We start from the raw sequence: 27,084 nt of genomic DNA on the forward strand, positions 1-27,084 counted from the left end.
TATATATATATATATAGATAGATAGATAGATAGAGAGAGAGAGAGAGAGAGAGTGAGAGTCTATGTATTTTCAAAAGCACAAAAGAATTAATTTAAAGATTGTAGGGACTTTATACTTAAGAGATAAGGTGAGAGACCACAATAGTTAAATTCTTGGATTGACTTAAATTTAAGAAGTGTTTTGAATTTTTATTATGCTTAGAGAAGTCAACTCAAAGGTCATAAGAAAGAAAGAAAGAAAGAAAATAGAAATAAAAATAGAAATGATAAGATAGAATTTATAATTCTCCTTCATGGCATAAATAATGTTGTCTAATGGAATTTCTATTCGACCAATTTCAAGAGGAAATTTTAGAAAAAACAAGAAGTTGTGTCATATATCGCTAAAAAAAACAAAAAAATTATTAAAAAGCAAAAATTTCACATTTTTTTGAAATTACTTATACATAATTATTTATTCCGTTCCATATCTTTGTCTCATTTTATACTATATTCACAGATTTAAATATCCAAAACAATATATTTCTTCCCAAAGCAAAGAAATTTTGTGAAACTTTTATACTTTGACTTTTCAAAGTGAACTTTTAGATACAAAAATCACTCATTGGCACTCAAACATTGGATTATCTAACACCCAATTTGAACAAACAGTCTTTCATGGGAGAAAGAAAGACCGCACAAACTTAAAACCATTTTTAAGATCAAGAGGAGCAGCACAGCTTACAATTCTAAACATGGCTTCAAGATTGAGAGTTAACTTTTAAAATTCAATGTATTATTATGATTAATATTTCATTTCAAGTGTAGACATTGATGTAACGAAATTTACTAATAAGTAAAATATGAACAACGTAAATATAGATATATTTGACATAAATCCTTAGCATAAAGGTTGTTTGAGACCTTAAAACACAGCATTATTTTTATAGGATTTAAAAATAAAAATAATTATTTTTTGGGTGGCTGATTGTCATTATATGTATGTGTATGTGTGTGTATATATATATATATATATACACACATTATTTGAAAACTTTGGGGTTCTCATTCAGCAAATCAAATTCTGATAAATTTTGCATGAATAATTTAATGAACACTTGTAAATTACAGAGGAAGCAAGAAATAGACCAAGAAAGGAAAAAAGAACCTAGCCATTTTCAATTCAACCACTTACAAAACCTAATTTCTTTGTAGGTTTGGTGTATCAAGGGATGCATGATGTGCACATATAGTATTTGTCACTTCAAAAGAAACTAAGCTAATTTAAATACCTAATAGCTACAAACAAAATATATATGTATAAATTTAAGTCCTTACATAGCTAAAATAAATGTGATGGGTAATTTGTTCATCATAATATCACTAAAAACAATAAATGCGACCCAAAGCGAAATACCAGGAAGGAGGAAGAAAAAGATAAAGAGAACAAGAAAAAACAGAAATAAGAAAACAGAGAGATAAAGGAAACCAGGACGAAGAAGAGAAAGGCAAACACAAACACAAGCACAGAGAAAAAGAAAAAGAAGACACGACTGGAAAGGAATCGACGTCGACGATAAAACTCAGTGGACGATAAGTGTGACGATATCGTGAACGGAAATGATATTCGTCACGCAGTCAAGCGATTTTAAAATTAGGTTATGTCCGTCAGGGTTCTCAAGGAGCTACGAAAAGCCAGGAGATGCTGCTGAATTCGAATGCGAGTGACGGATTTGACTTTCGCGTTGGATCTATGGCAGTTTCATTCTAAGCGGTGGGACAGGATTTTGTTGACATCTAGCGCGGCAGTTGCTGAAAAATTTTTACGATTTTGTATCGTCCCCCGTTCAGACAGGTGTGGTGGTTCGAACTGGTTTCGCCGCTACTTGTTCGCGCTCTCACCGGTAATTGGAATCTGCAGATTGACGCTTGTTGAGGCAGGATCGGGAGGCGAGGGATTCTCTCCTGTTTTTGTGTGTGACGGTTTAAACATTGCCGTCGCTCCTCTACGGCTTAACTGGTAGAAATTGGTCGGCAGCGAGTCTTTTGTGAGTCCGCGGATTGTCCCAGGGTTCGGTTGCGGCCGCGGTTGATGGTTTTTATGGCGAATCAGTAACGGGTTTGAAATAAATGTGGCCGCTGGTGGTATGGCAATGCTTGACGTCTTGCGACAGATTCGCGTCGCCTAGCGCTCGATGGTGCTCCCTCACGTCCTGGATCTGGCTCAGTATTTTTCTCAGGTATGTTACTAACGTCTTCTTCGTGACCGAGCAGCATCTTGTACAAGATAGAGATGCATTGGTGTAGCTTACAGTATCATGAGTGCAGGATGATGTCTTTCAAGAATTTGTTTAACTTACTTTCAGCGAGTATCATACTGTATGTCGAGGTTGTTTGTCTTCATCCAATACAAGCGTTGGAGAGGTTTGTGTTTGACTTGGTTAATTACCTGTCACGAAGTTTCATTTTTTTAATTAGGAACCGGATAGCCGCTTCAGTACGCGGGCAGTGACAGGGTCTCTGTCTCTCATTGAATTTAAGCGAACCGCTAAGAACTTGTAATCAATTTCTTCGTGTTTCACTTATTTCCTCTCCATCCTCAGATTGTGAATCGTACATTGTCACCATCTTGTATCTGGTGGAGAAATTCTGAAGTCATTGACCGTTCATCTAAAATTTGAACCGCCTCTTCTAAAAGGATCGAGTACTTATGAGTGTGGAGAATTCCTATGAACATTCACTGACAGAAATTGTTCCTAGGGACATTTCTAGGAACATTGAATGATAGACCCCGGATTTTTTAATTTTGCCGATGGAGTCTTCAGGATTCCATGGAGCTGCCCTCGGTAACTTTTTTTTTGAGAAGATGGAGTTTTTGTGGTGGTCACTGCATGGAGTGCAGAAATATGTGAGAGGATCTTCATTCTCAGGTCTAGGCTTGCTTTTCAGTGAATTGAATACTGGGAGACCATTACAATATCAGTACTGGGATTTCCGCAGATTCTGACATTCGAACATGCTTGCCGGTTTGATTTTCGATTGCTGTCGCCATTCACGCTGATCATGTTCCCTGACGAAATTCAGGAAGTGAGTGCGCAATAATCCCAAAGCAGTGTCAGCTTGTACGGACGCAACGGGCGCTTCCGAAAGTGTCAATCGGATGTTTTGGTCAGGTCTCCGTAAAGCTAGTCGAGTTAAGTTAGCTTTTTCAATATTACCGCAGCAGGAATTGCGAATACAATTAGCATGGATCCTGCAATTGTCACGTACCCTCTGAGTGATGCTACTTCACTCTATATCTTTCTCTCATGTGGCTGATTTAGTGATGTATACCAAGAGCCGACGTCTGGTGTGGTTGAGTTACATGGGACAGTGTCCATCAGAACATACATCATTCACGAGGAGCCCACAATCTACCAAGCAATGGAAGTCGCATATCCTACGATAGTGACGACAAAAGTGCCAGGTTTTCCAGCTTCACATCCTAACTGATCTGTAACTTTTGTGTCGTTCATAACTTTGCTCACTCTGCTTGCGGTGCCCACGTCCCTGTCTTTATAGCAGTTTCCCATCTAAATTTCTTGTCAGTAATGTTTCCCCTTCTCGAGCGCCGTCCCTAGCCACTGTTGTTACTTCCAAGGAAGTCTCCTACACTCCATTGTATGTTGATGGTGCCGTTGGCTCTGTAGAGATGGCTCTATCTGCGATTCTGGCATGCATCATGTGCGGCTGTCCACCATCATATGAGTGTTTCGGCAACATTGATAGAACGGACGAGACTGGTAGTAGCTTCATCAAGCCCTCCGTCATCGATATCGACTCAAGCATGGCAAACTCCTAACATAGCTAATGGCAGCCCGCTTTCATGGGCTTCAACAAGCCTGTCGAATTCTCATATGAAGAGCTGCTCGCCCCCAACTATCACTTCAGTGACGATATCTGGACGGGTTCTTTGTGATGATCAAACAGAATTAAAGGAGACGTAACATATGAGCTTAAGATTCTCTCCCAGACCCTGATGGTCAATGTGGTAAGCCTTCTCACTTATTTTTTTCTCTCCTGGTTATCATCTACGAGATGAATTGAAGAGTTAGAATGTGCTGTATTGTGAGCAATTCTCTTGCGGGTGTGGCTAGTCGGAATGCATTTCTTGAACGAGTATGTCGAGAATGCCTCACTCTGCTATCTTCACGACTACCAGATTGCGCATTCAAGTTCTAGCTTCTCGTTAAGTGGAGGTCTGCTGTCTTGGAAATTACGAGTCTCGACTCCGCTAGACGTTGCTTACTTAAACTAGTATATCAATCCTAGCTTGGTGAACAAGGATCTGAAGGGCAGCTACATTATACTTCGCAGGAGCTTCCTTGCGAAGGCAGCTTTGTATGGCTTCCGTGTGCCGGACGTGATAGTCGAAGCCCTACTGTGACTGAGCACATCTTTGGCACGCAGAGGTACATTACTCTCAAGCACGGGTGGGTCACGACCAAGCCTCATGTGCCCTCTTTTTGGGGGTGGTGCTGCTAGAGATTTGGTCTGGCCGGGAGGCTATGGTTAGGGGTGAATGTACGCGAAAAGTCACTCCACTTTCGCTCTGCCTGCGACAATCTTCGACATGGTCAGTGGCGACGATTAGATGTCGAAGTTGCATCATTGGAATGGGTGCTCGTCGCAGATCAGTGCCTATCCTCGTGACACCAGCCATCACTTCGGCCAGCTCGGCCAAAGTAAGCTACCTGACATTGAGGACTACAGCACCGAGTTAAGGAAGTTTCAGGCATTTCTGTGGTGAGATTCCTCCTCGAGGCACCAAAGTGCCCTCATCGAAGCTCGGTGATCAGTGATAACGAGTATACATCTTGGCGTTCACTGGAAGAATGCCGAGTGATCAGTTATTCTGTCGTGATCGTTTTAGGAAAGAACTCTGTACCTTCGCTCCTTGGGAAGTGTGTCGAAATTTTTGTAATGACGCCGTGCTCGTTTCTCTCCTTCGAGGCACTGTAGAACAGGTGCGTAACTATTCGCAGAAGTGGCCATTGATTGAAGAAATTTCTGCTCATAATTGGGAATCTTCCTATCTCCAAGATGCTGCCTCATTTGTCTCGCCTACAATCAAGCTGTAGGGATAAGAAAGTAAAAGACTCCGCGAAACTAGCGCGTGCCCACCACGTAGGACCACCCAAATACTTCGAATTACTGTACGTCTGAGCACCAACGCATGAAAGGGATGTTCATGTACTTTTATGAAAGTACTCGTCACTCGCATAAATTGCATGAGCATTATCGTCTTCTTTTTGTTTGTAAACTGGTTTTTCACTGCGGCTATTTGTTGCTGCGCTGCTTCGTGCGTGAAATTTCTTGCAACGAAAACTCCGTGTGAGGCCCAGCACCAGTTGCGTCGTGGCTACCCGGACGGAAAGATGCAGCAGGTCTAATAGATGCGTCGTCACCATGAAATGCGGTACATTCGGCAGATTGTTCGCAGCCTGTTTAGGTATTGAATGATAGTGGCCTTTCTGTTGGGCAGCCTCCAAATTGGACGCGAACAGACCAATTATGGCACATATTCCAATCTAGTCTTGTTCATGTTCATATTCTATAAATAGCACTAAAACCGCCATGCCCTGGCATGACGATCTCACGTACTTAGGGTTGTGTCTCGGGAGACGAGCAGCGGTGACACTCAGTTTTTGCTGTTTTCGGGTAATCTAGCCATCCGGTGCACGTGTTGTGCTCCACGGTGTGTTGGCAAACTATGAACACATTCACAACGGAGAATCCCAATGCAACCACATTATGTCGAAGACGGCTGGACGATGGAGATTTTGCCACAGTTACTCGATTGACTTCGGTGTTTTTGCTGCTGCAAGCGATTCCCTGGTGAACGCTGACGGTTATGTAATCCCTCCACACCTGCCCCAGATTGTACGATTGGAATGGGGTGAATGAATGTTCTCAGCAAATTGCAGAAACGCAGCAGCCTTTTCTAATGTTTCATATTTTGCTTGAGCACTATCCCTCAAAGAAAAAGAACCCTAAATCTTCGCACTGACAGAGTATCAAATGTCCCCACAGGCGCTGCCTATTCTAAACTTGGGAGAGCGTATGGAGGGATCCCCTGGATGGAGCATCTGTGCCATGAAGTTCACGATAATGCGTCAGATTCTACGGGGAAAAAACTGACAAATTTTTATATTTGGTAGACTTGGATACGCAGGTTGTATATTTCTGAATGCAATGGTTGCATCCCTGACGTGAAGGAGCATCCCCTCTGCGACAGGTTGAAGCAGGTAGAGAGAGTAAGACGAAGAGTTCTGTGGGCGCCCACCAAAAAGATTGGCGTACAACTCGTTCTGGGTCCACCTTTGCGTGGAAACGTGGAGACACTGGGATTCATTGCTTACGCAAGTGTCGGCGTCTCCATGGCCTATGTATCCCTGCACTTGTTAACACGTCATGATCATTTATCTCAGAATTTGAGCCCCCCTCCACATTTCAATCCTTTTTTCTTCCGCTACTCACCTGATGCTCTGAGCCCCTTCAAGGTGCAGTCCCTCAATTCTTGAATTCTGAGATGGTATGTGAGTGGGTTCCGCTACGTTGAACTTCACGACTATACACTTTTGTGTCTTGGGGGTCAGTAGTAGTCCTGTCCCTCGATCGATCCGCACGTGACGTAGGGTCACTCGGTGATGAAAGCTGCTCGTGGTCTTGAGAAGAAAAGTTCGAGGACTTCGCGTTGTTTTGCTAGAAGGCTAGTATCTTTGAGTAGAATGCGTGAAGGTTTTTGTTGGAAGTTTTCTTAGGATTGCATTCTTTCAATTCCTGCCCCAATTCTGGTGCTTGATTGCGGTTGAATGACGAAGGTTTGTTATGTGTTCCTCCCCGTTCAAGCATGGGCATTGGCTCAGGTTTTGTTTCTTACTGCTGAGCAGTGTGATAGCGTTTCTCAAGCAAGCTGTCTCTTTTTCTTGGGCTGGGGTTCTCTGCCTTTGGGTCGCTGTGGTGCCGTAATAGTGGATTGTAGTAGTACACGCATTCAGTCCACCGTTTACGGAGTGTTTTTGATTGTAGTTTTCTCCTCTGTAAGACATAGACGTATGGTCGCGTTCTAATTTTGCTCGTTATGTGTATTTCTCGTCGCTGGATTAGAGTGCTTTTTTTGTTTGGTTTCTGTTTTAATTATTAGTCGTTCTCTTCTGCAGGCTTCACTCCCAGAGCAATCAAACATGGCCGATTTCGAAGGCGAGGAGAAAGTACTGGCACAGGACGTAGAGTTGAAAGAAGATATCTTGAAGGAAGAAATGCCAGTAGAAGACGGATTGTCAATTGGGAAAATGGAACATGGGTAAGCACTTGTTAGATTTCTCGTAGCGGGCTTACGCCTGCACAACTGTGCAAATTGGAACATTTGGGCCATTCTATGGACAGCTTCCTTCGAGCGGTATTGTTTTAGTCTCGTGAAGAGTAGTTTTGGGTATTAGCACTTTGCCGTTGCTACTCGTGTTCCGGTTCAAAATTGGATTTTGGGAGTTAAGGTCGAGAGGCGCAGAACCGCTGAATTTGTATAGATTTCTCGACAAGTTGTGTACACTCGTTTGAAGCCGGGAGGTTTGGCCGATTGTACGAGGTTATAATTCTTTTACCGCCGAATGTCTGATACCCTGGACTTTGTAACCGTGTCTTGGGGTTATCAGTGTTAGCGGATACTTGGTAACAGTTGAATATAAAGAAGCGACTTACAAGAATAACAGACTGGAAGCACACGAATTTAGCCCACGGGCTGACATGTGTGGAGAAGAGCGTGTTCGAAGGTTGTGTGTTAAAAGAATACAATTTCAGGATATTTCTAATTGGAACTGTTTCTAAGCAACTCGACCCTTTAAACTCCGGATGTTTTCCTCAATCGCACAAACTGTTTCGCGCAGATGCAAGCATTACAGGAGGAGATGCCGAATCCGAGCTCCATGCTGCAATGAGGTCTTCGATTGCCGTCACTGTCACAATGAGGCAAAGGTCTCAATGCTCTTTACCGAGTCTACTTAATTTTAATCTTACATTTTAGCATTTGAAGTACATTAAGTTAGATGCATGATAGTGGGTGCACTTCACTTGTTCGGTTTGAAATTGCCGTCTTATTGTCTGCTCAAACCTACAGAGTCCGTTGATTGTTTCTCCGAGCCGGTTTGTAAGCATGAAAGGGGTAGTAGTTGCAACCTTCTGTATTTTCATCTTTTAAGGCCAAGCTATAAATGAGTAATCGGGTTGTTTTCTAATAGCTGTTTTTCCTTTTGCAGAACTTCTACGAGGTTGACGAATCAAGGCGCCATGATATTCCAAGGCACCGCGTTGAGAAGGCATGAAGCACAAAGCCAAACTCATCGTTGATTCATACCAGAATAATTTTGTTGTTGTTGTTAAGGGATACGTTGCAGAAGAGAAGTCAGAGAAAGTCTGTCACGAGTTTCAAATTGGGCAATGGCGAGATACCGAAAGAATAAAGCTGGTTCACTCGGTGTGCAGGTTATTTGCTCGCTTTGTAATCATGAGCAAGATGTGAAGCAGGTGTGCGAAAACTGTGGTGTTTGCATGGGTGCTTACTTCTGCGACAAGTGCAAGTTCTTTGATGATGAGGTCAATATGATCTCAACCTAAACACTAGATCATATGAAGAGCTGCGTGAGTGAATGGACTCCTTAGTTCAGTGAATGCAAATCGATTCCGTTACTCTTACTCTTAAGTTTGATGAAATATGTATCACACTTAGTGGTACGTTTTCAGAAGACGAAGATTTTCATAACTCTTTCTCATTCTTCTCCATTCCTCTGAGTATCATTAATCAGTATTAATGCTGATTGTGATTTGATATTGACAGTTACCTCACGACTTCAGTGTGTTATCTTGATTGTTGCAGACAAAGAAGGAGCAGTACCACTGTGATAAATGCGGCATATGCAGAATTGGTGGTCGCGACAACTTCTTCCATTGTGATCGTTGTGGTAAATCTCTTCCCTACATCCCTCTTGTGCCACGTTCACTTCTCTTCCACTATACTCCATTATGAGACACGTGCCATACCTTGAACCTTGTAAAATGAAGAGTGTATCTATATATAATATTCAATTTGATGATGTTGCAGGCTCGTGTTATAAAAATTCTCTTCGGAACGTACATCCTTGTGTCGAGAATGCCATGCACCAGAATTGCCCCATATGTGTGGAGGTAATTGAACATTTAGTATTCTATTTTTTATTCTATTCTATTTCAGGATGGGCTGAGCAGAATATGTTTACAGCCTGCACGTTTAGGAGATTTGATAACATTTGGATATCAAGATTATTTGTCTTTAGACTAAGGCTGGTTTTAGTGGAGCTCTAAATGCTCACGTTTGTATGGATTGTTCTGCAGTACCTGTTCGATTCTGTAATGGATATCTCCGTATTGCCATGCGGTCACACCATGCATCAATTTTGTCTCAAACAGATGAATCAACACTCTCAGTACGCTCCTTACCTGAATTATTTCTTTTGGATTAGTTCCTAGCTTGGAATTTGTGTCAACTTACGAGGACATCATAGAATGAGTGAAGGCCAAGTTAATGAATATGAGAAAGTCTTGCGTACTGACTGGGAAGACCTATTCCACATTATTATCGTTTTCCCTGAACATCGAAAGGGGATCGTTTTCCATGTGAGATGTTTTCTGGCTTTGGAATTCTGTCCAATTGTGATCAACTTTTTATAATACGTCTTGAGTGAATCCGAAAGAGCTCCTCGGCATTTTTAATGTTTTAAGACCTTCAAAAGTGGGAGCTTACCAATGTTTCATGCTGCATATTTCAGATATAGTTGCCCTATATGTTCAAAGTCTACCACAGACATGTCTAGGTTTTGGGCTCGACTGGACCTGGAAATAGCCTTAACTCCCATGCCTGAAGAATACCGCAACAAGAAGGTAAAACATTGACAGCCTTAACGACCCTGTTCTTTGCTATGAGGTCTTACTATATTTATGTCATCCGGTCAGATTTTTGAACTCCGCTGCTCATTTTTGCAGGTGTGGATACTGTGCAATGACTGCGGAACAACTTGTGATGTTTATTACCACGTATTAGGACATAAATGCGCAGGATGCGGATCATACAATACACGGTCGGCATCTCCACCCTCGTCCTCTAGACGTGTTGACAGGACCTTATCCTTAGTTGGATCATTGTCAGATCAAATGGGAAACTTAACCACTGTAGCAGAAATTTCAGCAGAGTAGATCAGTGCTTCTTCTCACTTGTGGATAGGTACGAATTAGTCTGTTAGCCCGTGGAGATTCATGAGGACCGGTAGTAACCAAAAGTGGCACAATCATTGTTTTCTCTCCTGGTTTTAGGATCCTGGACATTACGCAGTACAGTTTACGAGTAGGGACGGGACAACTCAGGAGAGTCCATTTATTTATCAGCAAACCAGATAAAATCGAAGCATACATTAGGGTATAAGTTTGGAGTGAAATGAGCAGACCAGGACTACGATACAGAATGGTGGATATGTCAGAATGTTTCCACTGATGTTCAGGTACTAGGCCCTAGGAAAGCATGCCTGGAGTTTCTAGTCTGCTCAAGGGAAGGCTAGGGATCTGTGCTGAATCTGTACCAGTTCTTATGTACAATACATGAAACTTTCTTACTTTTGGGGTTGGCTGGTCGGTTTGGTTTCCTCATGGACAAATCCTGTCACGCAATGTTCTGACTGGATGATGTACTCTTCTTGGGAGACCTTGCACTGATAGAACTTTCGCCAAGCTTTAGATGCATGATGTGACAAGTTCTTCTGTTGTTGATCTGATCAATTTCAGGATAAGTGACACTCTTTTCGATGATGGCACACGATAGGGTAGTTAAACCCAAGTACCCGAACGTTGGGGAGAGTCCAGGCTATGCCACATCTTCAACAACTCCAAGGCTGCTTGGTGCATCTCGGTTCGAAGCCAGACTGCTTTAGCAGCAAATTCTGTGAGCATCATTACTTAAACGCAGTCAAAAGAATGTAGCAGGACACTGACCTGAAACATGTGCTACATTTAGAGCGTTTCAACTCGAGACAGTATCTAGTATGACGTAGTCCAGCTGAAAATGTCACATGCTAAAGAGTCTCTAAGGTCTTGCCGTGATTGATGGGACCTTTGCAGGGAATGAGCAAACACAGTCGAAGTTGAGTCTACTTATCTGTTCTGCACTCCACTCTATAGACCTGTCAACTGGCCTCGACGTGGTCCATTCTGTTACAATGCACTTTCTACGAGGTATTAGTATTTGTGAGTCGTCACTCATAGGTGACATTTTTTCAATTATTCTGCAACCATTAACTCAATAACACGTCAGATGTCAAGTAAAACTTTAATGTTTAGATTACAGTTGTGGGAGTAGGATGTTCATCTTAGTCTTCTCGGATTCTTCATATGATTCTTTTCATGAGGTCTATCATCTTGGGAGACTCTACGCATGTTTTAATATTTTTGTCTAAGTTTAAGGAAGTTGTTAATGTATTTTATGTTGAAACCATGAATCTATTATTTACTGATATATGATTTTACGTACTTAATATGTATGCGATAACAATGAAGCACTTTTCTGTTGAAGCAACACATGGAATTTTTTTCAGAATTTGTCTTATCATTAATGATTAAGATGAACTTGAAAAAAAAATAAAGCACATAACAATATAAAAAAATTCTACTATTTCATATGACTGGAATGAATTGACATTGAGTTTTGAACAGGCTGCTCTCTGAAGAGAGTATTATAATTTGAGAATACAATTAAAAGCAAGTCTACAGCTTCTAGTGGAAAAATCAAGTATCATGCAATGAATATATATATATATATATATATATATTATTGCTAATACAACCACATTTTTTACTATTGCCACCACAATCTACCACCCGTTTGACATTTTATTTTTTATTTTTTATAGATTTGTGTATTTCAATCAAATGGTTTGAAAAGTATTGAACAAAGATGATATGTGGTGAATGAGAGTTGTGTGAGCAATAGCAAAAAAATGTGGTGGCATTAGCAATATTCTATATATATATAATAATAATAATAATAATAATATTTTTTTTAGAATATTAAAATAAGAAGTACAATATCATATATGTTTTGATATGCAAAGTTTTTCCAAAGAAGACTACTATTTAAAAACCTAGCATAACATTCATGTGTTTAAACCAAATCAATATATATATATATATATATAGATATTCTTTATTCCTTGAAATGATGTGTATAGATAATTGTTTTATATATAAACATATAAACACAGTCAGTTTCAGCTTTTTACTGTCTGAAGTGAGGATCCTCAATCCAGCACATGCAAGTGCGTATGTTGTCTACTTCCCCTCCATTAGTAATCCAACTCATCCTATAAGGTGATTTTTTTCTATTTATTTTTTATTTTTTATATGTTTGTTTGTTTGATTGTGTCTATTTTGAGTTGTCTGGCTTATTGTCTAATTTATGCATTTATTTATTGGTAATTTTGTGTTGAATTGCTTTACCCAAGTCAGATTGTCAAAATCATAAAAATAATCTAGTACAACATGATTTGACATTAGGAATTGGTAATTTTTGTACTAACAAGAAATGATTGGATTGCTCAACTATTTGTAAGATGAGTTCTAAATCATTTAGTATCAAATGGTACACGATTTAAAAAATATTTTTAATGCTATTAATTTAAATTAATTAAAAAATAACAAACATGTAAAAAAATTAGATTATTATTTTGAAAATAATTAGTTTTTTTATTTGTTTTAATATTCTATAATACAAAGGTGTCAGTTGAATGATATAGTATATAAATTATAAAAAAAATTATTTATAATTTTACTTAGAAATCTTAATAATACTCTATGATATATATATATATATATATATATATATCCAAATAATCACTTTACGTTTTATCTACCTTTGGATTTTAAAAAAATTATCAATTTTTATTATATGCTATAACAGGTCAAACCCATAAGAAAGTACTGCAAGTATTCATAGTAATTTTAATCTTTTTGAAATTTAAAATAAATATAGAAAATATAAAAAATTTGAATGGTTCATTAGAGAAACTATTGAAAACAAAAACCATTCCGGAAATGAAAAATAATATTTTAATTTTTTTAATCAAGATAAAGATGATAATAATGAAGAATTCAATACTGATATGGATAGTAAAGTGATGAATGAATTTTTAATGCACAAAAGAATTTTATTAGTAAAGGTTTTTTTTTTTTGATACAATTGATGATCTATATATTATTATTTTGGTGCCATTATTATTATTATAATATTTCCTAAGAATATCTCCTTTATAGTAGGCAATATATAATTATGATATTTTCTTTGCTAAGAAAAATGTTTCCAATTTGTTTTATAGTTTATGCAAGTATTTTGATAGATGTTTTGGAAATACAAGTAGCATTTCTTATTGTAAAGAAAAATTAAAATACAATTTAAAAATAACTAAAAATGGTTGAAAGTTTTGACACAATTAATTAACTTTTTTGTAAGAAAAACATGCCAACAAATTCTTACAACTAATCAATAGTGACTAATTGTAGAGGTATGTTGTGTTGATATTATTAATAGATATTTAGTACCTAAAAAAATAATATAATTATTACAAAAAACATAGATTTTTTTTAATTAAGATAGAAAGCATTAATACATAATGTAGAAAATTTTATTAAATATTATAAATTTAAATTAAGAGATTGATTTAACATTAAAGATTTAAATAGATAAGAAGCTCAAATTTAGCATGAAATCTTAGAATGAGAACAAAGATAAAAGTGATAAAATGATTTTAAAAAAAAAATAGTTTTATAGTATTTTATCATAGAATAATTAATTATATCACATTTAGACTTAGGTTTTGTTTTTAAAAACATAAAATATATTATTTAATTATTTTTTAAATAAATAAAAAATTATGTGTGCATATTTAGTATATTGATATGTAGTGTTGGATTTTAAAAATAATTAAAAATAATTAGATTAAAATTTTATTCTTTTATATTATACATGATATAATTGTGAGTATTTTTAAAGTATATTTAGTATATTTATTTATTTAGAGGTATATTATGAAAGTTGTAGTATATAAACATATTTAATAAATAAAAATATGTAAAAAATATAACTCTTCTTATATATCATATTATATAATAAGTGAATACTTAACATGCATCCATCTAAATGTTCATAATTAATGGTAGTAATATTTAATTAATTTAAAAAATATTTAGATTATTCAATAATTTTATAGTTGATAATCTATGTATTTAAATAATAATTACACTCAAAGAAATATTGAATTATCTATTGCCAAATTAATATCATCTAATAGCACATCAGAAGAATAATAAGTTTTAAATATAATTTTTAGTATGATATATTAATGTTTTAGAGCTTAGATATTTAAATAAATACAAGCTTGTATGAAGTTCGTATCATTTAAATTAAATCAATAGTATAAATTATAATTAATATTTTTTTAAAGAGAATCATATATATATATATATATATATACACATAGTTTTGAGGATAAATCATCACTTTAAAATAAAATATACAAAAAAAAAAAAAAAAAAAAAAAAAAAACCAACTGACAAAATCCTAACTCTCTTGAATATTAGTAACCTTTGATCCAACCATCCGAATAAGTTTAATTTTGCAACATATATCTAAAAAAATTACATTCACAAATCCAAAAATATTTACTTATAGATCTAGTACAAAGTTCATACAATTGACCAAAAAATAATTTCTTTTATATTCTACAAAAATAGAGACACCTAAAAAAACTTTAACTTTGTAAAGTTCTAAAAATATTTTTATCTACTCAAATTTCTCAAAATTAATGCTCAAAAAAACCTTATCAAGTCTACTCTCCAATCTTACTTTCTAATCAACAAAGCTCCTATTTGCCATAAGGATTAAATGTCCAATTCTCGACAAGATGCTTCTGAGCATAAAATGTAAAGATAGATGTTACAACTTACTTTCTTATATATGTATATTATAAATTAAGTATCATAATTTAAATTAGATGCTGATGGAGCATAAAATGTGAAGTTAGATATTAGAAGTATTCTTTTCTTTTAAAAATAGGTGAAGTGATTCTTAATAGACTTAAAAATTAATAGATTTTATGCTTTAGAATCTTAATATGCTACTAATATATTATAAAGCAATCTAATTTTCTTTAAAAGATAGTAATGAATCACATAATGTGAAATTTACAAGAACTGTACTCTCTAAGACATATATGGAGTGATATCCAATCGTCTTATAAATGATTGACTTCTATTTTTAGTTATCTTAATTAATAATTAATATATTTTTAATTAAACATCTAAATTTAAACAGATTATTATGAAACATATAATATAAAGTTGGATTTTAGAGGTATAATACTCTTTTAAACATATATGAAGCGATATTCAATGGCCTTACAAAATATCAACTACGATGCCTTGATGTCTTTATATGCTATTACTACATTGTGAATTACACACCTCAATTTTGAAAAGATAGTAATAGATCATATATAGTAAAGTTAGATGTTACCAGAATTATACTCTTTTAGATATGTATGAAGTGACGTCTGATGGTCTTATGAATTATTGACTTCCATGATTTGGTGCCTTAACACAAAACTAATGCATTATGGATTAAGCATCCAAATTTTAACAAGATGCTTTTAGACCATAAAATTTCTAATGATTTTTATGATGAATTAATTATATTTATATTTTCGCTGATTAAAACAATAAAATATAATTAATTAATTATAAAAAATAATTAAAGAAAATAAATTATAAGATATATAGAAGATAAAGATTTTTTTTAATAACATATGTTTAGTTAATATTCTTTTTTATTAAATTTTTTAGTATAAAATTCATATTATTATATTGAATATATATATATATATATATATATTATGTTGGAAGAAAAAAAGAAATTAAAAATTATGTTTGTAATTCAATTTTGTTTTCATTAAAATACTTCTATGATTTAGGTTTATAAGACTATATAATGAGTATATATGTACATATACATATACACATATACAAATATTTGATATTTTTTAAAATTAAATACTTTAAAAATATGTATATTTTATCAAACTAAGAACATTTAAAAAATATACATATTAAAATTAGGAGCCAAAATAAAAAAAAAGTGGCCTATTTTTTTAATATTATTAATATTATTTTTAAAGTTTTAGTTATTTTTTAGTATAATCAAGATGATATCTTTTCTGAATATCATCAATACATTATATATTTCAATAATTTACCAATAGAAACTGATATAATATTGTTAATTTTTATTATAGATAATAAGTAGTAATTAGTAGAGATGTGAATAGATACTAATGGTATAATCAGTATTCTTTTATTTTTATAATTCTCGTCGTACTAAAAATAAATAAATAAATAATATTAATACTACTTAGATGAATTTTTATATTGTTAGAAATAAAGAAGTTCAAATTAAATTCTACTAAGAAAAAGTTTTTTTTTGGTCAATAGATATATTCAATATAAATTAGGCATTATTTGAATACAAGTAAATACTTAAATATCTTTTTTTAGCAAAATATTTCATTTAATGGAATAAAATGAGAAAATTTGATTTTACTATCACAAAATGGGAAGGAATTCTGAAGCAATTTAATGAAAAAGAGTATTAAGTTAATGGTCTTAATATCATTTGTTAATATTTGTAAAAAATAATTAAGCCAAAAATGGCTTTAACTTAAAGAAGTCTATTAAAATTTAAAAACTATTATTTAATTTATAATTTAATTATTTAGTTGGAATAATAATTTTTTATAGTATAATTGAATATCTTTCATTTTTTTTATAATATCTTTTTATTATAATATTTTTTTTAATCAATAAAAAATTAATTTTTTAATCAAAACATAATATTCTACTTATAATGGTATTATTTAATATATATATATATATATATATATATATAAAACTAAAATAAAAATTTAGAAATTAATATTTAGTTTTAAAGTAAATAGTTTAATTATTCTAATTAATACTATAATCTATATTTAAAATAAATCAAAATATGACATAATTATATCAAATCTTTAAAAAATTCTAATATATATATATATATAAAATTTATTATCATAAATAAAAAAATAAAAAGTAATAAATAACATGATAATTATAAAAAAATAATATTATTTTTAATTGATATTATAAAAGTTTTTATAAATTTAATTTTTTATCTATAGAAATTTATCTTATAATGACTACAAAGCTTCTATATAGCTTGTTTATTAGCCAGCATCTAAAAGAGCAAGATGAAGGCTATTTTTAATTTTTATCAATGAACTACTTATATTTGAATTTTAATATAAGAATTTTAAATTAATTTTATTTAAAAATATTAATTTTAATTTATTTCTATTTTTTAATTTTATTTTTAAAACATTTTTCTTTCTTCTTAATTAAGCTTATATATATAACAATTTTTTAGAATATTTTTTATATTTATATTATTTTTTCTACCTTATATAAAAGATCATGATTCAAATATAACTTTTTTTCAAAAGTCTTCTTGAAAAATATTGAACTTTATTTAATTAACAAAAAATATTATATTTTTAAAAGTAAGAAAAAATATATATGCAATTCTTTGTTTTTTATCTTTTATTTTTATTTCTTCAATTGTGTTTTGGCCTATGATCTTCAAAATTTGCAAAATAAAGTGATGTATGTTATTTTAAATGTTTTTAAGAAAAAAAATCATACATCTTTTTTAAAAAGATTATTTAAAATAAATTTGGCCAATTTAAGATAAAATGAAGTTGTATATAGTTATTAAAAATTTTGTTGTGTGGAATTATACGAAAAATATACATTTAAGAAATATTTTTTCTTATAATTTATTATTAGATAGTGTTAGCTAATAAAAAATTAAATTAAAAAAATAAAAAAATTATTGACTATACTATGTTATTTAAAAATAATCATTTCATTTAAAATTTTAAAATTTTAATCAATAATTTATATTTGAAACTAAGAAAATATAATATAAAAAATAAATTAATAATATAAAGCTTATTAGAGATTTATGGTTAATGATAAATATAATCTAAGAAATTTTCTTTAAATAGATTAAATAGTATAATTTTAAAATACTAACCAATGTAAAATATAAAATAAGAAGAAATTGAATATATAATACAATTATAATAGAATAATTAAGCATTTATCAACATTACTAGATATGTGGTATGGAAATGATTAAAATTTTGCAATCAATGTCAAAAAATGAATAATTGATATGGAATACAACTTTATCCAAAATTAACAAAGTTTTTGTACAAAAGAACCAAATTCCTAAAAATCTCAAGTAATGATGATTTGATGTTTTAGACTATATTTGGTGGCAGTCAAATTATATTTGATATAAGTTTTTTTTTTTTTTTTTTTTTTTTTCTAAACTATTTCTTTAATTCATTTTTGGTAGAGTGTGATACAATTGAATTCCTTATTCTTATATTGCTATATTTCTTAAATGGATTTGCAATGTCATTATAATATTAAGGTATGATATCTATAGATTTGTAATGTTGTAGCTTATAAATGTAATTGTAAGCCTGTCATCTATACTATTTTTATTTTTAAACCACTTGAAAGAATTATGAAAGTTTCACATTGTCAAAGTCAAGCAAGTGGTGATAGAAATTGTTTAGTCAAGTAGGATAAATTATTAAATTAATAGATATTTTTAGTATTATTTAAAAATTATTTTTTTGCTTAAAAAATTTCTATATATTATTTTTTTTCTTGCCATCAAATTTATACATAGTTTGGAGACATCATTTTAATGTCTTCTCAAGCCTATATCACAGACATACATATTTATCTAAATTAAAGGAATTAGATAGAAGTAAATAGATTTGTTAATATCTTATGGAGTAGCTTTTTAGAAGCTTCATAGATACATTTTGACTTCATATGTGTTTTAGGTGATTACTAGGTTGAAAACTTAGCCAATAAATTAACTACATGTTACACATGTTAACCACTTATGGTAGAAGTTAGCCATTAGGCACACATGTGAAACTTGTCTTGCATATTAGACACATATATTATAAGTTGGACATATGCCAAAGGTCCAATAAAATATTGCTACATAGCTTTTAGATAGATAGTATATATAAAGGTAAAAATAAAGCCTTTTTTTCACTCATGTCAATGTTTTTTTAGTCCTTTGTCTTGTCTTAAGATTCTCACGTTTTCTTATCTTTGATAATAGCCATATTAGTTTAATATTATACCATATGTGAATGATTATCTATTCTTCTTTAATAACACAAGAATATATTAAACTTTAGATTCTTTATGATTCATGTATTTAATAGCCTTAATATCAAATAATCTTGTTTGTTTGTTATTTTTATTTTTATTTTTTTTAAATAATAAAATATATTTATTAAAATTTTTGATGAAAAAATATTAAGAAATCTTGACTTTAATAATCCACCATTGTCTCAAGAATTAATAAATTCTAATCAATTTACTTTCTAATCTTCTTAAACATCTAAGTAATCAAGTTCAATTTCTACCATTAATTCATACTTATAATAATAATTCTTTCATAAAATGTATGCCTAATTTTTTTAATTCTTAATTAATTTTTTATTTTATTTTATTTTATTAAAATTTATCTATTTATAAAAATTTATCTAAATATAAATTATTATTAAAAAATATTTTTATCTATAAATAAATTATCATCCAAGCTTAACATTCATTTATGTCCAAACTTCATCTTTCATTCAAATGTTCATTGAATTCATTAATTTTCATTTAAAACTAAAGTCATTTATTTTAATCTAATTTTTCTTCTAATCTAATTTCTTCCAACCTCACCATAATTCAACCTAATGCAAAATCATCTACTTAGAAGAATCTCACCCAAGCTGAAAAAAGCCAAAAGAATTTGTTGTTGGTTGACTTGTGAACCACTTCTGATTCACCACAAGCTACCTAGTTGATGGCTTCCAATCTTTTTCTATGCCTTCACATAGCCTTCGGTAGCTTCTAATGAATATAACTACTATTTCTACAACCTAACTATGCCACGGCCTATTATATCAATTGCCTTACTAATCAACATCTCGATAGTAGTTATAATTGACCCTTTAGAGGTGATCCATTGCAATGAGTAAGATCTTATGTAACTTATAATAGGAGAAGCATGGCTTATTATTTTACTCAATATTGATTGTTTTACTACAATTTCAAGAGGTGAATTATCTTTTTAAATTAGTGTTGCTCTATTCTTGATCTAACTTAACTTTCAGCGAAAATATTATATTTTATTTTGCTCTAGCACAGTTAAGCAAGCACCTTCAACTTGGTCACAATAAAGAAGTCACAATTATTCATTGCTGATAAAGTTGCAATTATGACAAAATTGAGATGCAAGTACTAAGAATAGTATTGCAAAGAATCACTATTGCATGCCACTATTAGTCTTTGTTTAAACAAAAATAATTTAAATAGGATTAAGTTGGAGAACGATTGCTCAGCCAATGACCTTTGCTCTTTGTTGATGTCTTGAGAACCAAAAAAAACTATGTTGCACATCACATCTAAGACCAACATTGTTTCTTTGCAATACTACTCCAGCTTTAGACTCTCCAACAACTTTGCCTTGATTCATTGAGCTACTAATAGAAACAAAAAGAGAAAAAAAAATTAAAAAGTATTGTTGCAATCTTTTGCAATGTGTTCTAATACAACAATTGTAAAGCTCAAACCTTCTCTACATATACATACAAGTTTTAAACTCTTTGTGAAAAACTTGGATCTCAGCTAATGTCAATAGAATGCAACTCCAACCTTGCAATAACACCACTCTAAAATTGTGTAGTCTTTTGCAAGCAAGAAGTTGATAGCAACAACTCTAGATTATTGTGGATCCCTCTTTAATGGAGTTCTTTTGTTGAATAAAAAAAAATCCTTAACAATCCATTGTATTGTGTTGGTTGCATCAAATTAGTCACTTATCTTTGATCAATTGCAAAAATCGCAAGTGGACTAACCTTCATAACTGGAAACTAAAGAGGGACAATTGACGTCAACTAGATTCCACATCTATCACCTCAATGCTTGACAATTAAGCAAAAAGGTGCTCCTACTCTATTAATCCATAATATTAGTATTAAATAAATAAAAATAAATAACACTAGTAATTCTTTGGCTTGAGGAAGACATCAACAAGAACTTAATTATATAGCTTCACCACCATAATCCTACAGAATAATGACCAACATCCATATTATTATTACTAAAAAATGAAAAATAGAAAAGAATGTCATGATTCTCTGAGATATTGTACTAATTGTAGTGATATGATCTTTTGAAATATCTTCTAGATATGCAACTTAGACCTCCATACTTTATATTGATTATATAGAAAAAAAATAAGATGCCATACTATAACAATCTAATAAGACAAAGAAAAAAGAATGTTGCTACTTACACATGCAAAATAACATCCAAAGAGAATTCTATTGCAATTGAAGTCTAGAATTTTTTTCTATCTTAAATAAAATAAAAATAAAATAAATAAAAAAAACAAGGTTTGAGGTGGTTCAATCCCTTATCAACAAAGATGCTCTTACTATTCAAAGGCAACCTCTTGTCTTTTTGATTGCCTTTCTATTTTTTTTCTTCTTTCTTTTCTCTCTCTACTCTCAACTTATTTTTTCTTCTATTTTGATATTTTTCTTCCATTTTATTTGTTTAAACTATCAATATATATATATATATATATTTGAATTATTTTGAATCACGGATCTTATTTGAATTCTAGTCCAATTAAATATTTAATGAGGATAAAACTACCATTAAAAAATCATAAATTTTTATTGGCTAATCTAAAGAGAAGATATGTAATTTAAAATCCTTTCTTAAGAACAACTCTACAAAAGATCCATTCTTACAATCAATATTTTATTTTACTTAATTTTTAATTTTTCTATTTATATCAAAATTTCTATATTATTTTACTAAATTAGTGATTTTAAATACCATAAGTATATTTTTTGTACTAAAACATATTAGTGAGTCAATTCTGTGACTTACATATGGCAACCATCTTTGACAACTTAAAGAAGAAAAAATCCAAATACTCTTACTACTTGACAAGTTCTTATCTAAATTTAGATATTTTAGTTTTAATATTCTATTAAGACTAGAAGAAGTAGTACTAAAGAGCCAAAGTAAAATAATTATATAAAAAATAGTGATTAATAGTTTCATGCATACTATTTTTATACTCTTTCTCTTGAAATAAAAAAGTTATTGAAGAAAATAGTTTATTTACTAAAGCAAGGTGAAATAAATCTATAAAATAAGAAAAGAGACAAAATAAGAGAGGAAGAATAATAAGAAAGAGAATAAAAATAAAATACTTGGAAGTAAAAAATCTAAAAGTTAGTACTACGTAATTCTCCTCTAATGAGAGGAATTTAAATAAAAAGCCTTAGAAGCCTACAAATCCTCTAGGTTGGGCAAGTTGGCCACTTTCCTACTCTATCAGTGGCTCATATGAATAGTTGCCTACGTGGACCAGATTTGAACCTAGATCACGTTTTACATAACCACTTTTGTGGCCTATTGCCCAACAACCCAAATATGCTAATCTAATTCCTTATTGTATTGTATTATATTTTGTTTTAAAATAAGATTTATTATATCGTAATAAATAAAAGAAATAATATTGTAATAGAACTAAAAACCATATAGAGAATTTTTCTTGCCTCTTGATGAGTGAAGATCCCTATTTTCTTAATAAAAATCAAGTTTGGCTAAATTGTTTAGCTAGATTCCTATTCCATTCAAGTAACAAGAGAATATAGTATTTTTTTAGTTATGAGATGATTATTTCATACTTTATATTCTTTATATTTATCTTTAGATGTTTTAATTGGAAATACTTCACCATTTAATGTCTCTAATTGCAAAGAGTTGTTATCAAAAACTTTTCAAATATAATAAGGACTTAACCAAAGAGCATCAAATTTTCTAAAAAAATCCATTTTCTTGGCATCTTATAATAATACTAGTATTCTTGATTAGAAGACTTTCTTCTTATATTTTTTTATTAAAAGATTTTTTTTTTTTTTTAATTTCTTCTATATATTAAACTCCAATCCTTTAAATTGCATCAAGGCCTTCCAATTGTTCTAATCTATTCTTAAAGGATTCTTGAATAGTTAATATATCATCTATTCCTATTTTGAGACAATTAACTTCAAATTCTATTGATAATACAGCTTCTACTCCATATACTAAGGAAAGTAGAGTGACCTTGTAGGTTGTACAATATTGTATTAAAAATTAGTATTATATATAAAAATAATATAAAATATTATAAAAGTTTGAATTATAAAAAAATAAAAATAAAAATAAAATAAAATATTTTTTTAATTTGTTTGAGTTTGTAGTTTAATTTTTGTAATTAAAGATAAAAATTGTAGGATTTATTGGTGAAGAGTTTAGAGAGGCTTTAATATTAAGGATATAATATTTTGACTTTTAGACCATCTTATAAGGAAAGATAAGGCAGATTGATGGAAAACTTTATTTCTATTGATTAAAGGCATCAGAGATATGAATCTTGTAGAAAGAAATCTTCATTGTATTCTTGTGTCATTCAAAAAGACTAAAAAATCACTTAAAAATGTATGAAAGATGATGATGGCTAGACAAAAAGACTAGAAAGTCTTGAAATAAGATTAAAGATTAGAAAGGCATTGACAAGAGTGAAGAAAGCTTTATTCTTGCCTCAATATATATTCTCTAAATAGGAGTTACATGGCGATATGCTAGAGGACCTCCAATGCATATTGGCTTTGCAAGACATGTCTTAACTTGCAAGGTAAGTTGTCTATATGTATGCCACATAATTAGCTTGTTCTACAAGCTATCAATATGTGTGATACATGATTAACTTGTTGATCAAATTTTTAACTTATCAATCAACTAAAAATACATATAAAGTCAAAATTGCATCTATCAAGCTTCTAAAAATCTTTTCTAAAAGTTACTATGAAATTGATCTATGTTTATCTACTTCTACCTAATTATACATATAATTATTTGAGTAAATATGTATATTAGTGACATTACCTCCCTTCTAAAAATAAGTTTTACAAAGAGTGGTCATCATCTTTTATACATCTTATTTTTTTCATCTTGGTTTCAATGAATGTTGATAAAAAGCCTCAACCTTTTTTGTTGCATTTGCAAGATTTTTTGTTGACTTTCATGTGTATTAGCAGTTCCAGGGTCGATGCTTCCTGTGATCTTTTAAACTGTACTCCAATTCTTGTGTCTTATAATTTCAAGAAATAGATGTGTCCGATGCCAATCAACCATGCTTTTTCTCTCCTTCCGCTGACTTGTTTCCGAATGCTGATCTTGCTTAAAAAAATGGTAAACCTTGATCTTGTGCTCCTGGAATTTAACATCAATCTTCTTCTTGTTAGTGATCTGCTTCGGCTGGAGAGGGTGATGGTGAGACGTGATTCAATCTAGGGGAAGGAATTGTGGGTTCTCGAGTGTACAAGTCTGAATTGGCATCAAATCGATTAAGCCTTGTTCAAACTGGGGAATCGGTAGCCAACGAAAACAACTCACATGCCGTCTTGAAGAATCGTTCTTGCAAAATCAATGTCCTAGTGCCATGAAATTGTGCAAGATGAATCTCGCATCTTTTGATACGAACTAGTTGAAGAACTCCTTTGCTGATTTAAGTAGTGGAAGCAACCTGTGAAGTCATCGATCTTCTCTTCTTGAGTACGGTAAGAATTCAGTTGAGAGAGTTCGCTTGCACCGCCAATGTGCAGGTCAAGTCAAGGAAAACATGGTGTCTCTCTACCTGGACCGCGCCGCCTAATTTCACCCGTCCGACGACACCAAGGGAGGAATAGAATATGAATCGTGCCATTATTATCTCGTCGCACCACCCGAATACATTGATCGACTTGCACAGAATTCCTCGGCGTTACTACACCAACCAAGATAGGACTAAGAGCAAAGATCCAAGGCAAAGAAAACCAGAGCGGCCACCAAGGTAAATCCTGGCTGCCGCAATTAAGAGAAGCTATCGTTGATCTACCAATGGAAAGAAACGCAACCAAGAATACCAGCATCGCAGCTTTGACTTCCCGATACGATTAGTTGGAGATGTATCACTCCCACCACACGAAGCTGCGCCTCCAGTGCCAACGTCTGTGTGCCGACAACACCAAACCTTGATGCTCCACAATGATTATAAGAAAGAAATGCTGCTCCGCAGCTCCTCAATGGGATGGAGATCTTCCGCAGCCACACACATGTCGAAAAATACAGACCACCTATTGCGGATTGCTCCAGTAGCACACACCCAGAAAAAAAAGGAAAAAAAAAAAGAAGAGAGAAGCACCGCTGAGTTGAATTTGCAACACCATCGCAACGCCCAGCTTGAGAGCACCAACGCCCAAACAAAACGGGGACCAGCTGCAACAGACCTTAATCTCCGGAGCTTCGAACAGAACACGACACGGCTACAAGAGCAATTCCGCTCCCCACAGCCGATGATAACTATGAAGCCAGAAGGACAACAGAAATCCTCAAACCGCAACAAGCCGGAAGGGGTGGAGCTCTATTCGAATACACAGCAAAAACAAAATAGAAAAAAACAGATCCAAAAGTGCTGCCCGCCGCACTCCCACGATACGAAGGAAATAGAAGAAAAAACGGTTCCTAAGGGCCCGGATCTAGTGGAAAAAAAACCAAAAAAACCAAAAACAGAAGAAAAAGAGAGTGGATCTGGGGCGGCGCAGATCCCTATCAGCCCAGATCCCTATCAGCATAGAGGCTGCTGGAATTCGGAGGCAGCCTCGTGCCCTCCAATCCATCTTTTCCTTTCTTTTTCTTTTCTCCTTTTCTTTTCTGTTTTTTTTCTTCTCCTTCCTCTATTTTTTTATTTTTTTATTTTTTTTTACGTTTTCTTCTAATTTTTTTTTGAATTGACCACTTCAAGGTCATCTTTCCCTCCTAATCCAATTAACTTTTAATAGAATAAATCTACTATAAAAGACATTATAAATCTTTATCGGCTCAATTAAAAAAGGAATTACTTATTTTAAAATTCTTCCTTCAGAAATCCTACCAGGCACCTAGTTTTGTATTTAAAAATCCTATTTTTTGCTATTTACTTCAAAATCCCTATAGTAACTCACTAGATTGATGATTTTGAGCACTATAAGTACCTTTTTTGGTAGTAAACACACAAGTAAGTTAATTAAATGACTCACACCTATTTCTTTTTCTTGCTATGTATTTTCATCTTCTCTTTTATCTTTTTTCCTTGCCAAAGCTTCACATGCTTCCTTTCCCTATTATGTTGACTTTTCTTAATTGACATGGTTGAGGTAGCTCTTTCATTTCCTTTATTGTGTATATTTATAGAATTCATGTTCCACTCCTTTTTACTTGGCCATTCTTCATCTTCCAAAACTTCCATTTGAAATGGATTGGAATTCAATTTATAAGGGTCTCCACTTTGGTTCAGTTTTTACTTACTAATGTCTTCACTTGTTGAGTAGCAAGATGAAGATGTAATGGTCTTTCTTCCTAATTGTTTCCTTTCTTCATTGCTTAGTCCACCTGACTTTCATTGAGCAAACTGAACTTGCATGTCTCCATTTTCAATTCTTACTTTGATAATTGGTGTCTCTACAAACCTAATAGTTGGCTTCTAAACTAGCAGTTGATGACAAACAAGTGTCATATGCCCTAGTTGATTATAATTTTTGCACAAAAATATATATCTGACTTCTTGTCTAGCTTCCATGAAATTAATCAAGTAGTAATTCTTCTTACAATAATGGTAGCAAATTATTTTTCTTACTCTAGTATCTAGAATTTTTACTCTCTATGGCTTGCCTCCAATTTGACACTATTGAGGTCTATTTCTTCCTAAATACTCCATCGCGTAATAATGTGGTG

General features: G+C 32.4%; 2 protein-coding genes and 1 long non-coding RNA gene across 14 annotated transcripts; 2 read left to right on the forward strand and 1 right to left on the reverse strand.

Annotated features, from left to right (window-relative positions):
* The first annotated feature begins 1,688 nt into the window (after positions 1-1,688).
* On the forward strand, positions 1,689-5,281 carry LOC149989794 (uncharacterized). 7 transcript variants are annotated; one of them, XR_016501834.1, is made up of 4 exons: positions 1,689-2,219; positions 3,064-3,445; positions 3,669-4,009; positions 4,181-5,281. XR_016501834.1 is itself a non-coding variant. In XM_090248315.1 (4 exons), the coding sequence occupies exons 2-3, from the start codon at positions 3,403-3,405 to the stop codon at positions 3,818-3,820; spliced, it is 195 nt and encodes a 64-aa protein (XP_090104441.1). In that variant the 5' UTR covers positions 1,689-2,219; positions 3,064-3,402; the 3' UTR covers positions 3,821-4,009; positions 4,336-5,281. The 7 variants fall into 7 exon arrangements, 6 of the variants coding, with proteins under 6 accessions (XP_090104441.1, XP_090104442.1, XP_090104439.1 ...); XM_090248315.1 differs by having other exon boundaries at positions 4,336-5,281; XM_090248316.1 differs by having other exon boundaries at positions 4,429-5,281.
* Positions 5,282-5,591: 310 nt separating this feature from the next.
* Positions 5,592-11,296, forward strand: LOC112278438 (E3 ubiquitin-protein ligase MIEL1). 6 transcript variants are annotated; one of them, XR_016501833.1, is made up of 13 exons: positions 5,606-5,874; positions 6,052-6,521; positions 7,182-7,324; positions 7,905-7,992; positions 8,274-8,333; positions 8,500-8,610; positions 8,891-8,975; positions 9,116-9,198; positions 9,385-9,476; positions 9,819-9,930; positions 10,033-10,127; positions 10,825-10,981; positions 11,158-11,296. XR_016501833.1 is itself a non-coding variant. In XM_090248310.1 (12 exons), the coding sequence occupies exons 2-12, from the start codon at positions 6,399-6,401 to the stop codon at positions 10,859-10,861; spliced, it is 1,029 nt and encodes a 342-aa protein (XP_090104436.1). In that variant the 5' UTR covers positions 5,606-5,874; positions 6,052-6,398; the 3' UTR covers positions 10,862-10,983. The 6 variants fall into 6 exon arrangements, 5 of the variants coding, with proteins under 5 accessions (XP_024367729.1, XP_090104436.1, XP_024367763.1 ...); XM_090248310.1 differs by lacking the exon at positions 11,158-11,296 and having other exon boundaries at positions 10,825-10,983; XM_024511961.3 differs by lacking the exons at positions 10,825-10,981; positions 11,158-11,296 and having other exon boundaries at positions 5,592-5,874; positions 10,033-10,655.
* A 12,745-nt stretch (positions 11,297-24,041) lies between these two features.
* LOC149989795 (uncharacterized) lies at positions 24,042-25,966 on the reverse strand. Its single transcript, XR_016501835.1, has 2 exons — positions 24,730-25,966; positions 24,042-24,546 (listed from the first exon to the last, which is right to left on the reverse strand). It is a non-coding gene; the product is annotated as an uncharacterized LOC149989795 (long non-coding RNA).
* Between the last annotated feature and the right edge of the window lie 1,118 nt (positions 25,967-27,084).

Source organism: Physcomitrium patens, chromosome 2 (assembly GCF_059467195.1).
Source record: "Physcomitrium patens ecotype Gransden chromosome 2, ASM5946719v1, whole genome shotgun sequence".
Classification (NCBI taxonomy): Eukaryota; Viridiplantae; Streptophyta; class Bryopsida; order Funariales; family Funariaceae; genus Physcomitrium; species Physcomitrium patens.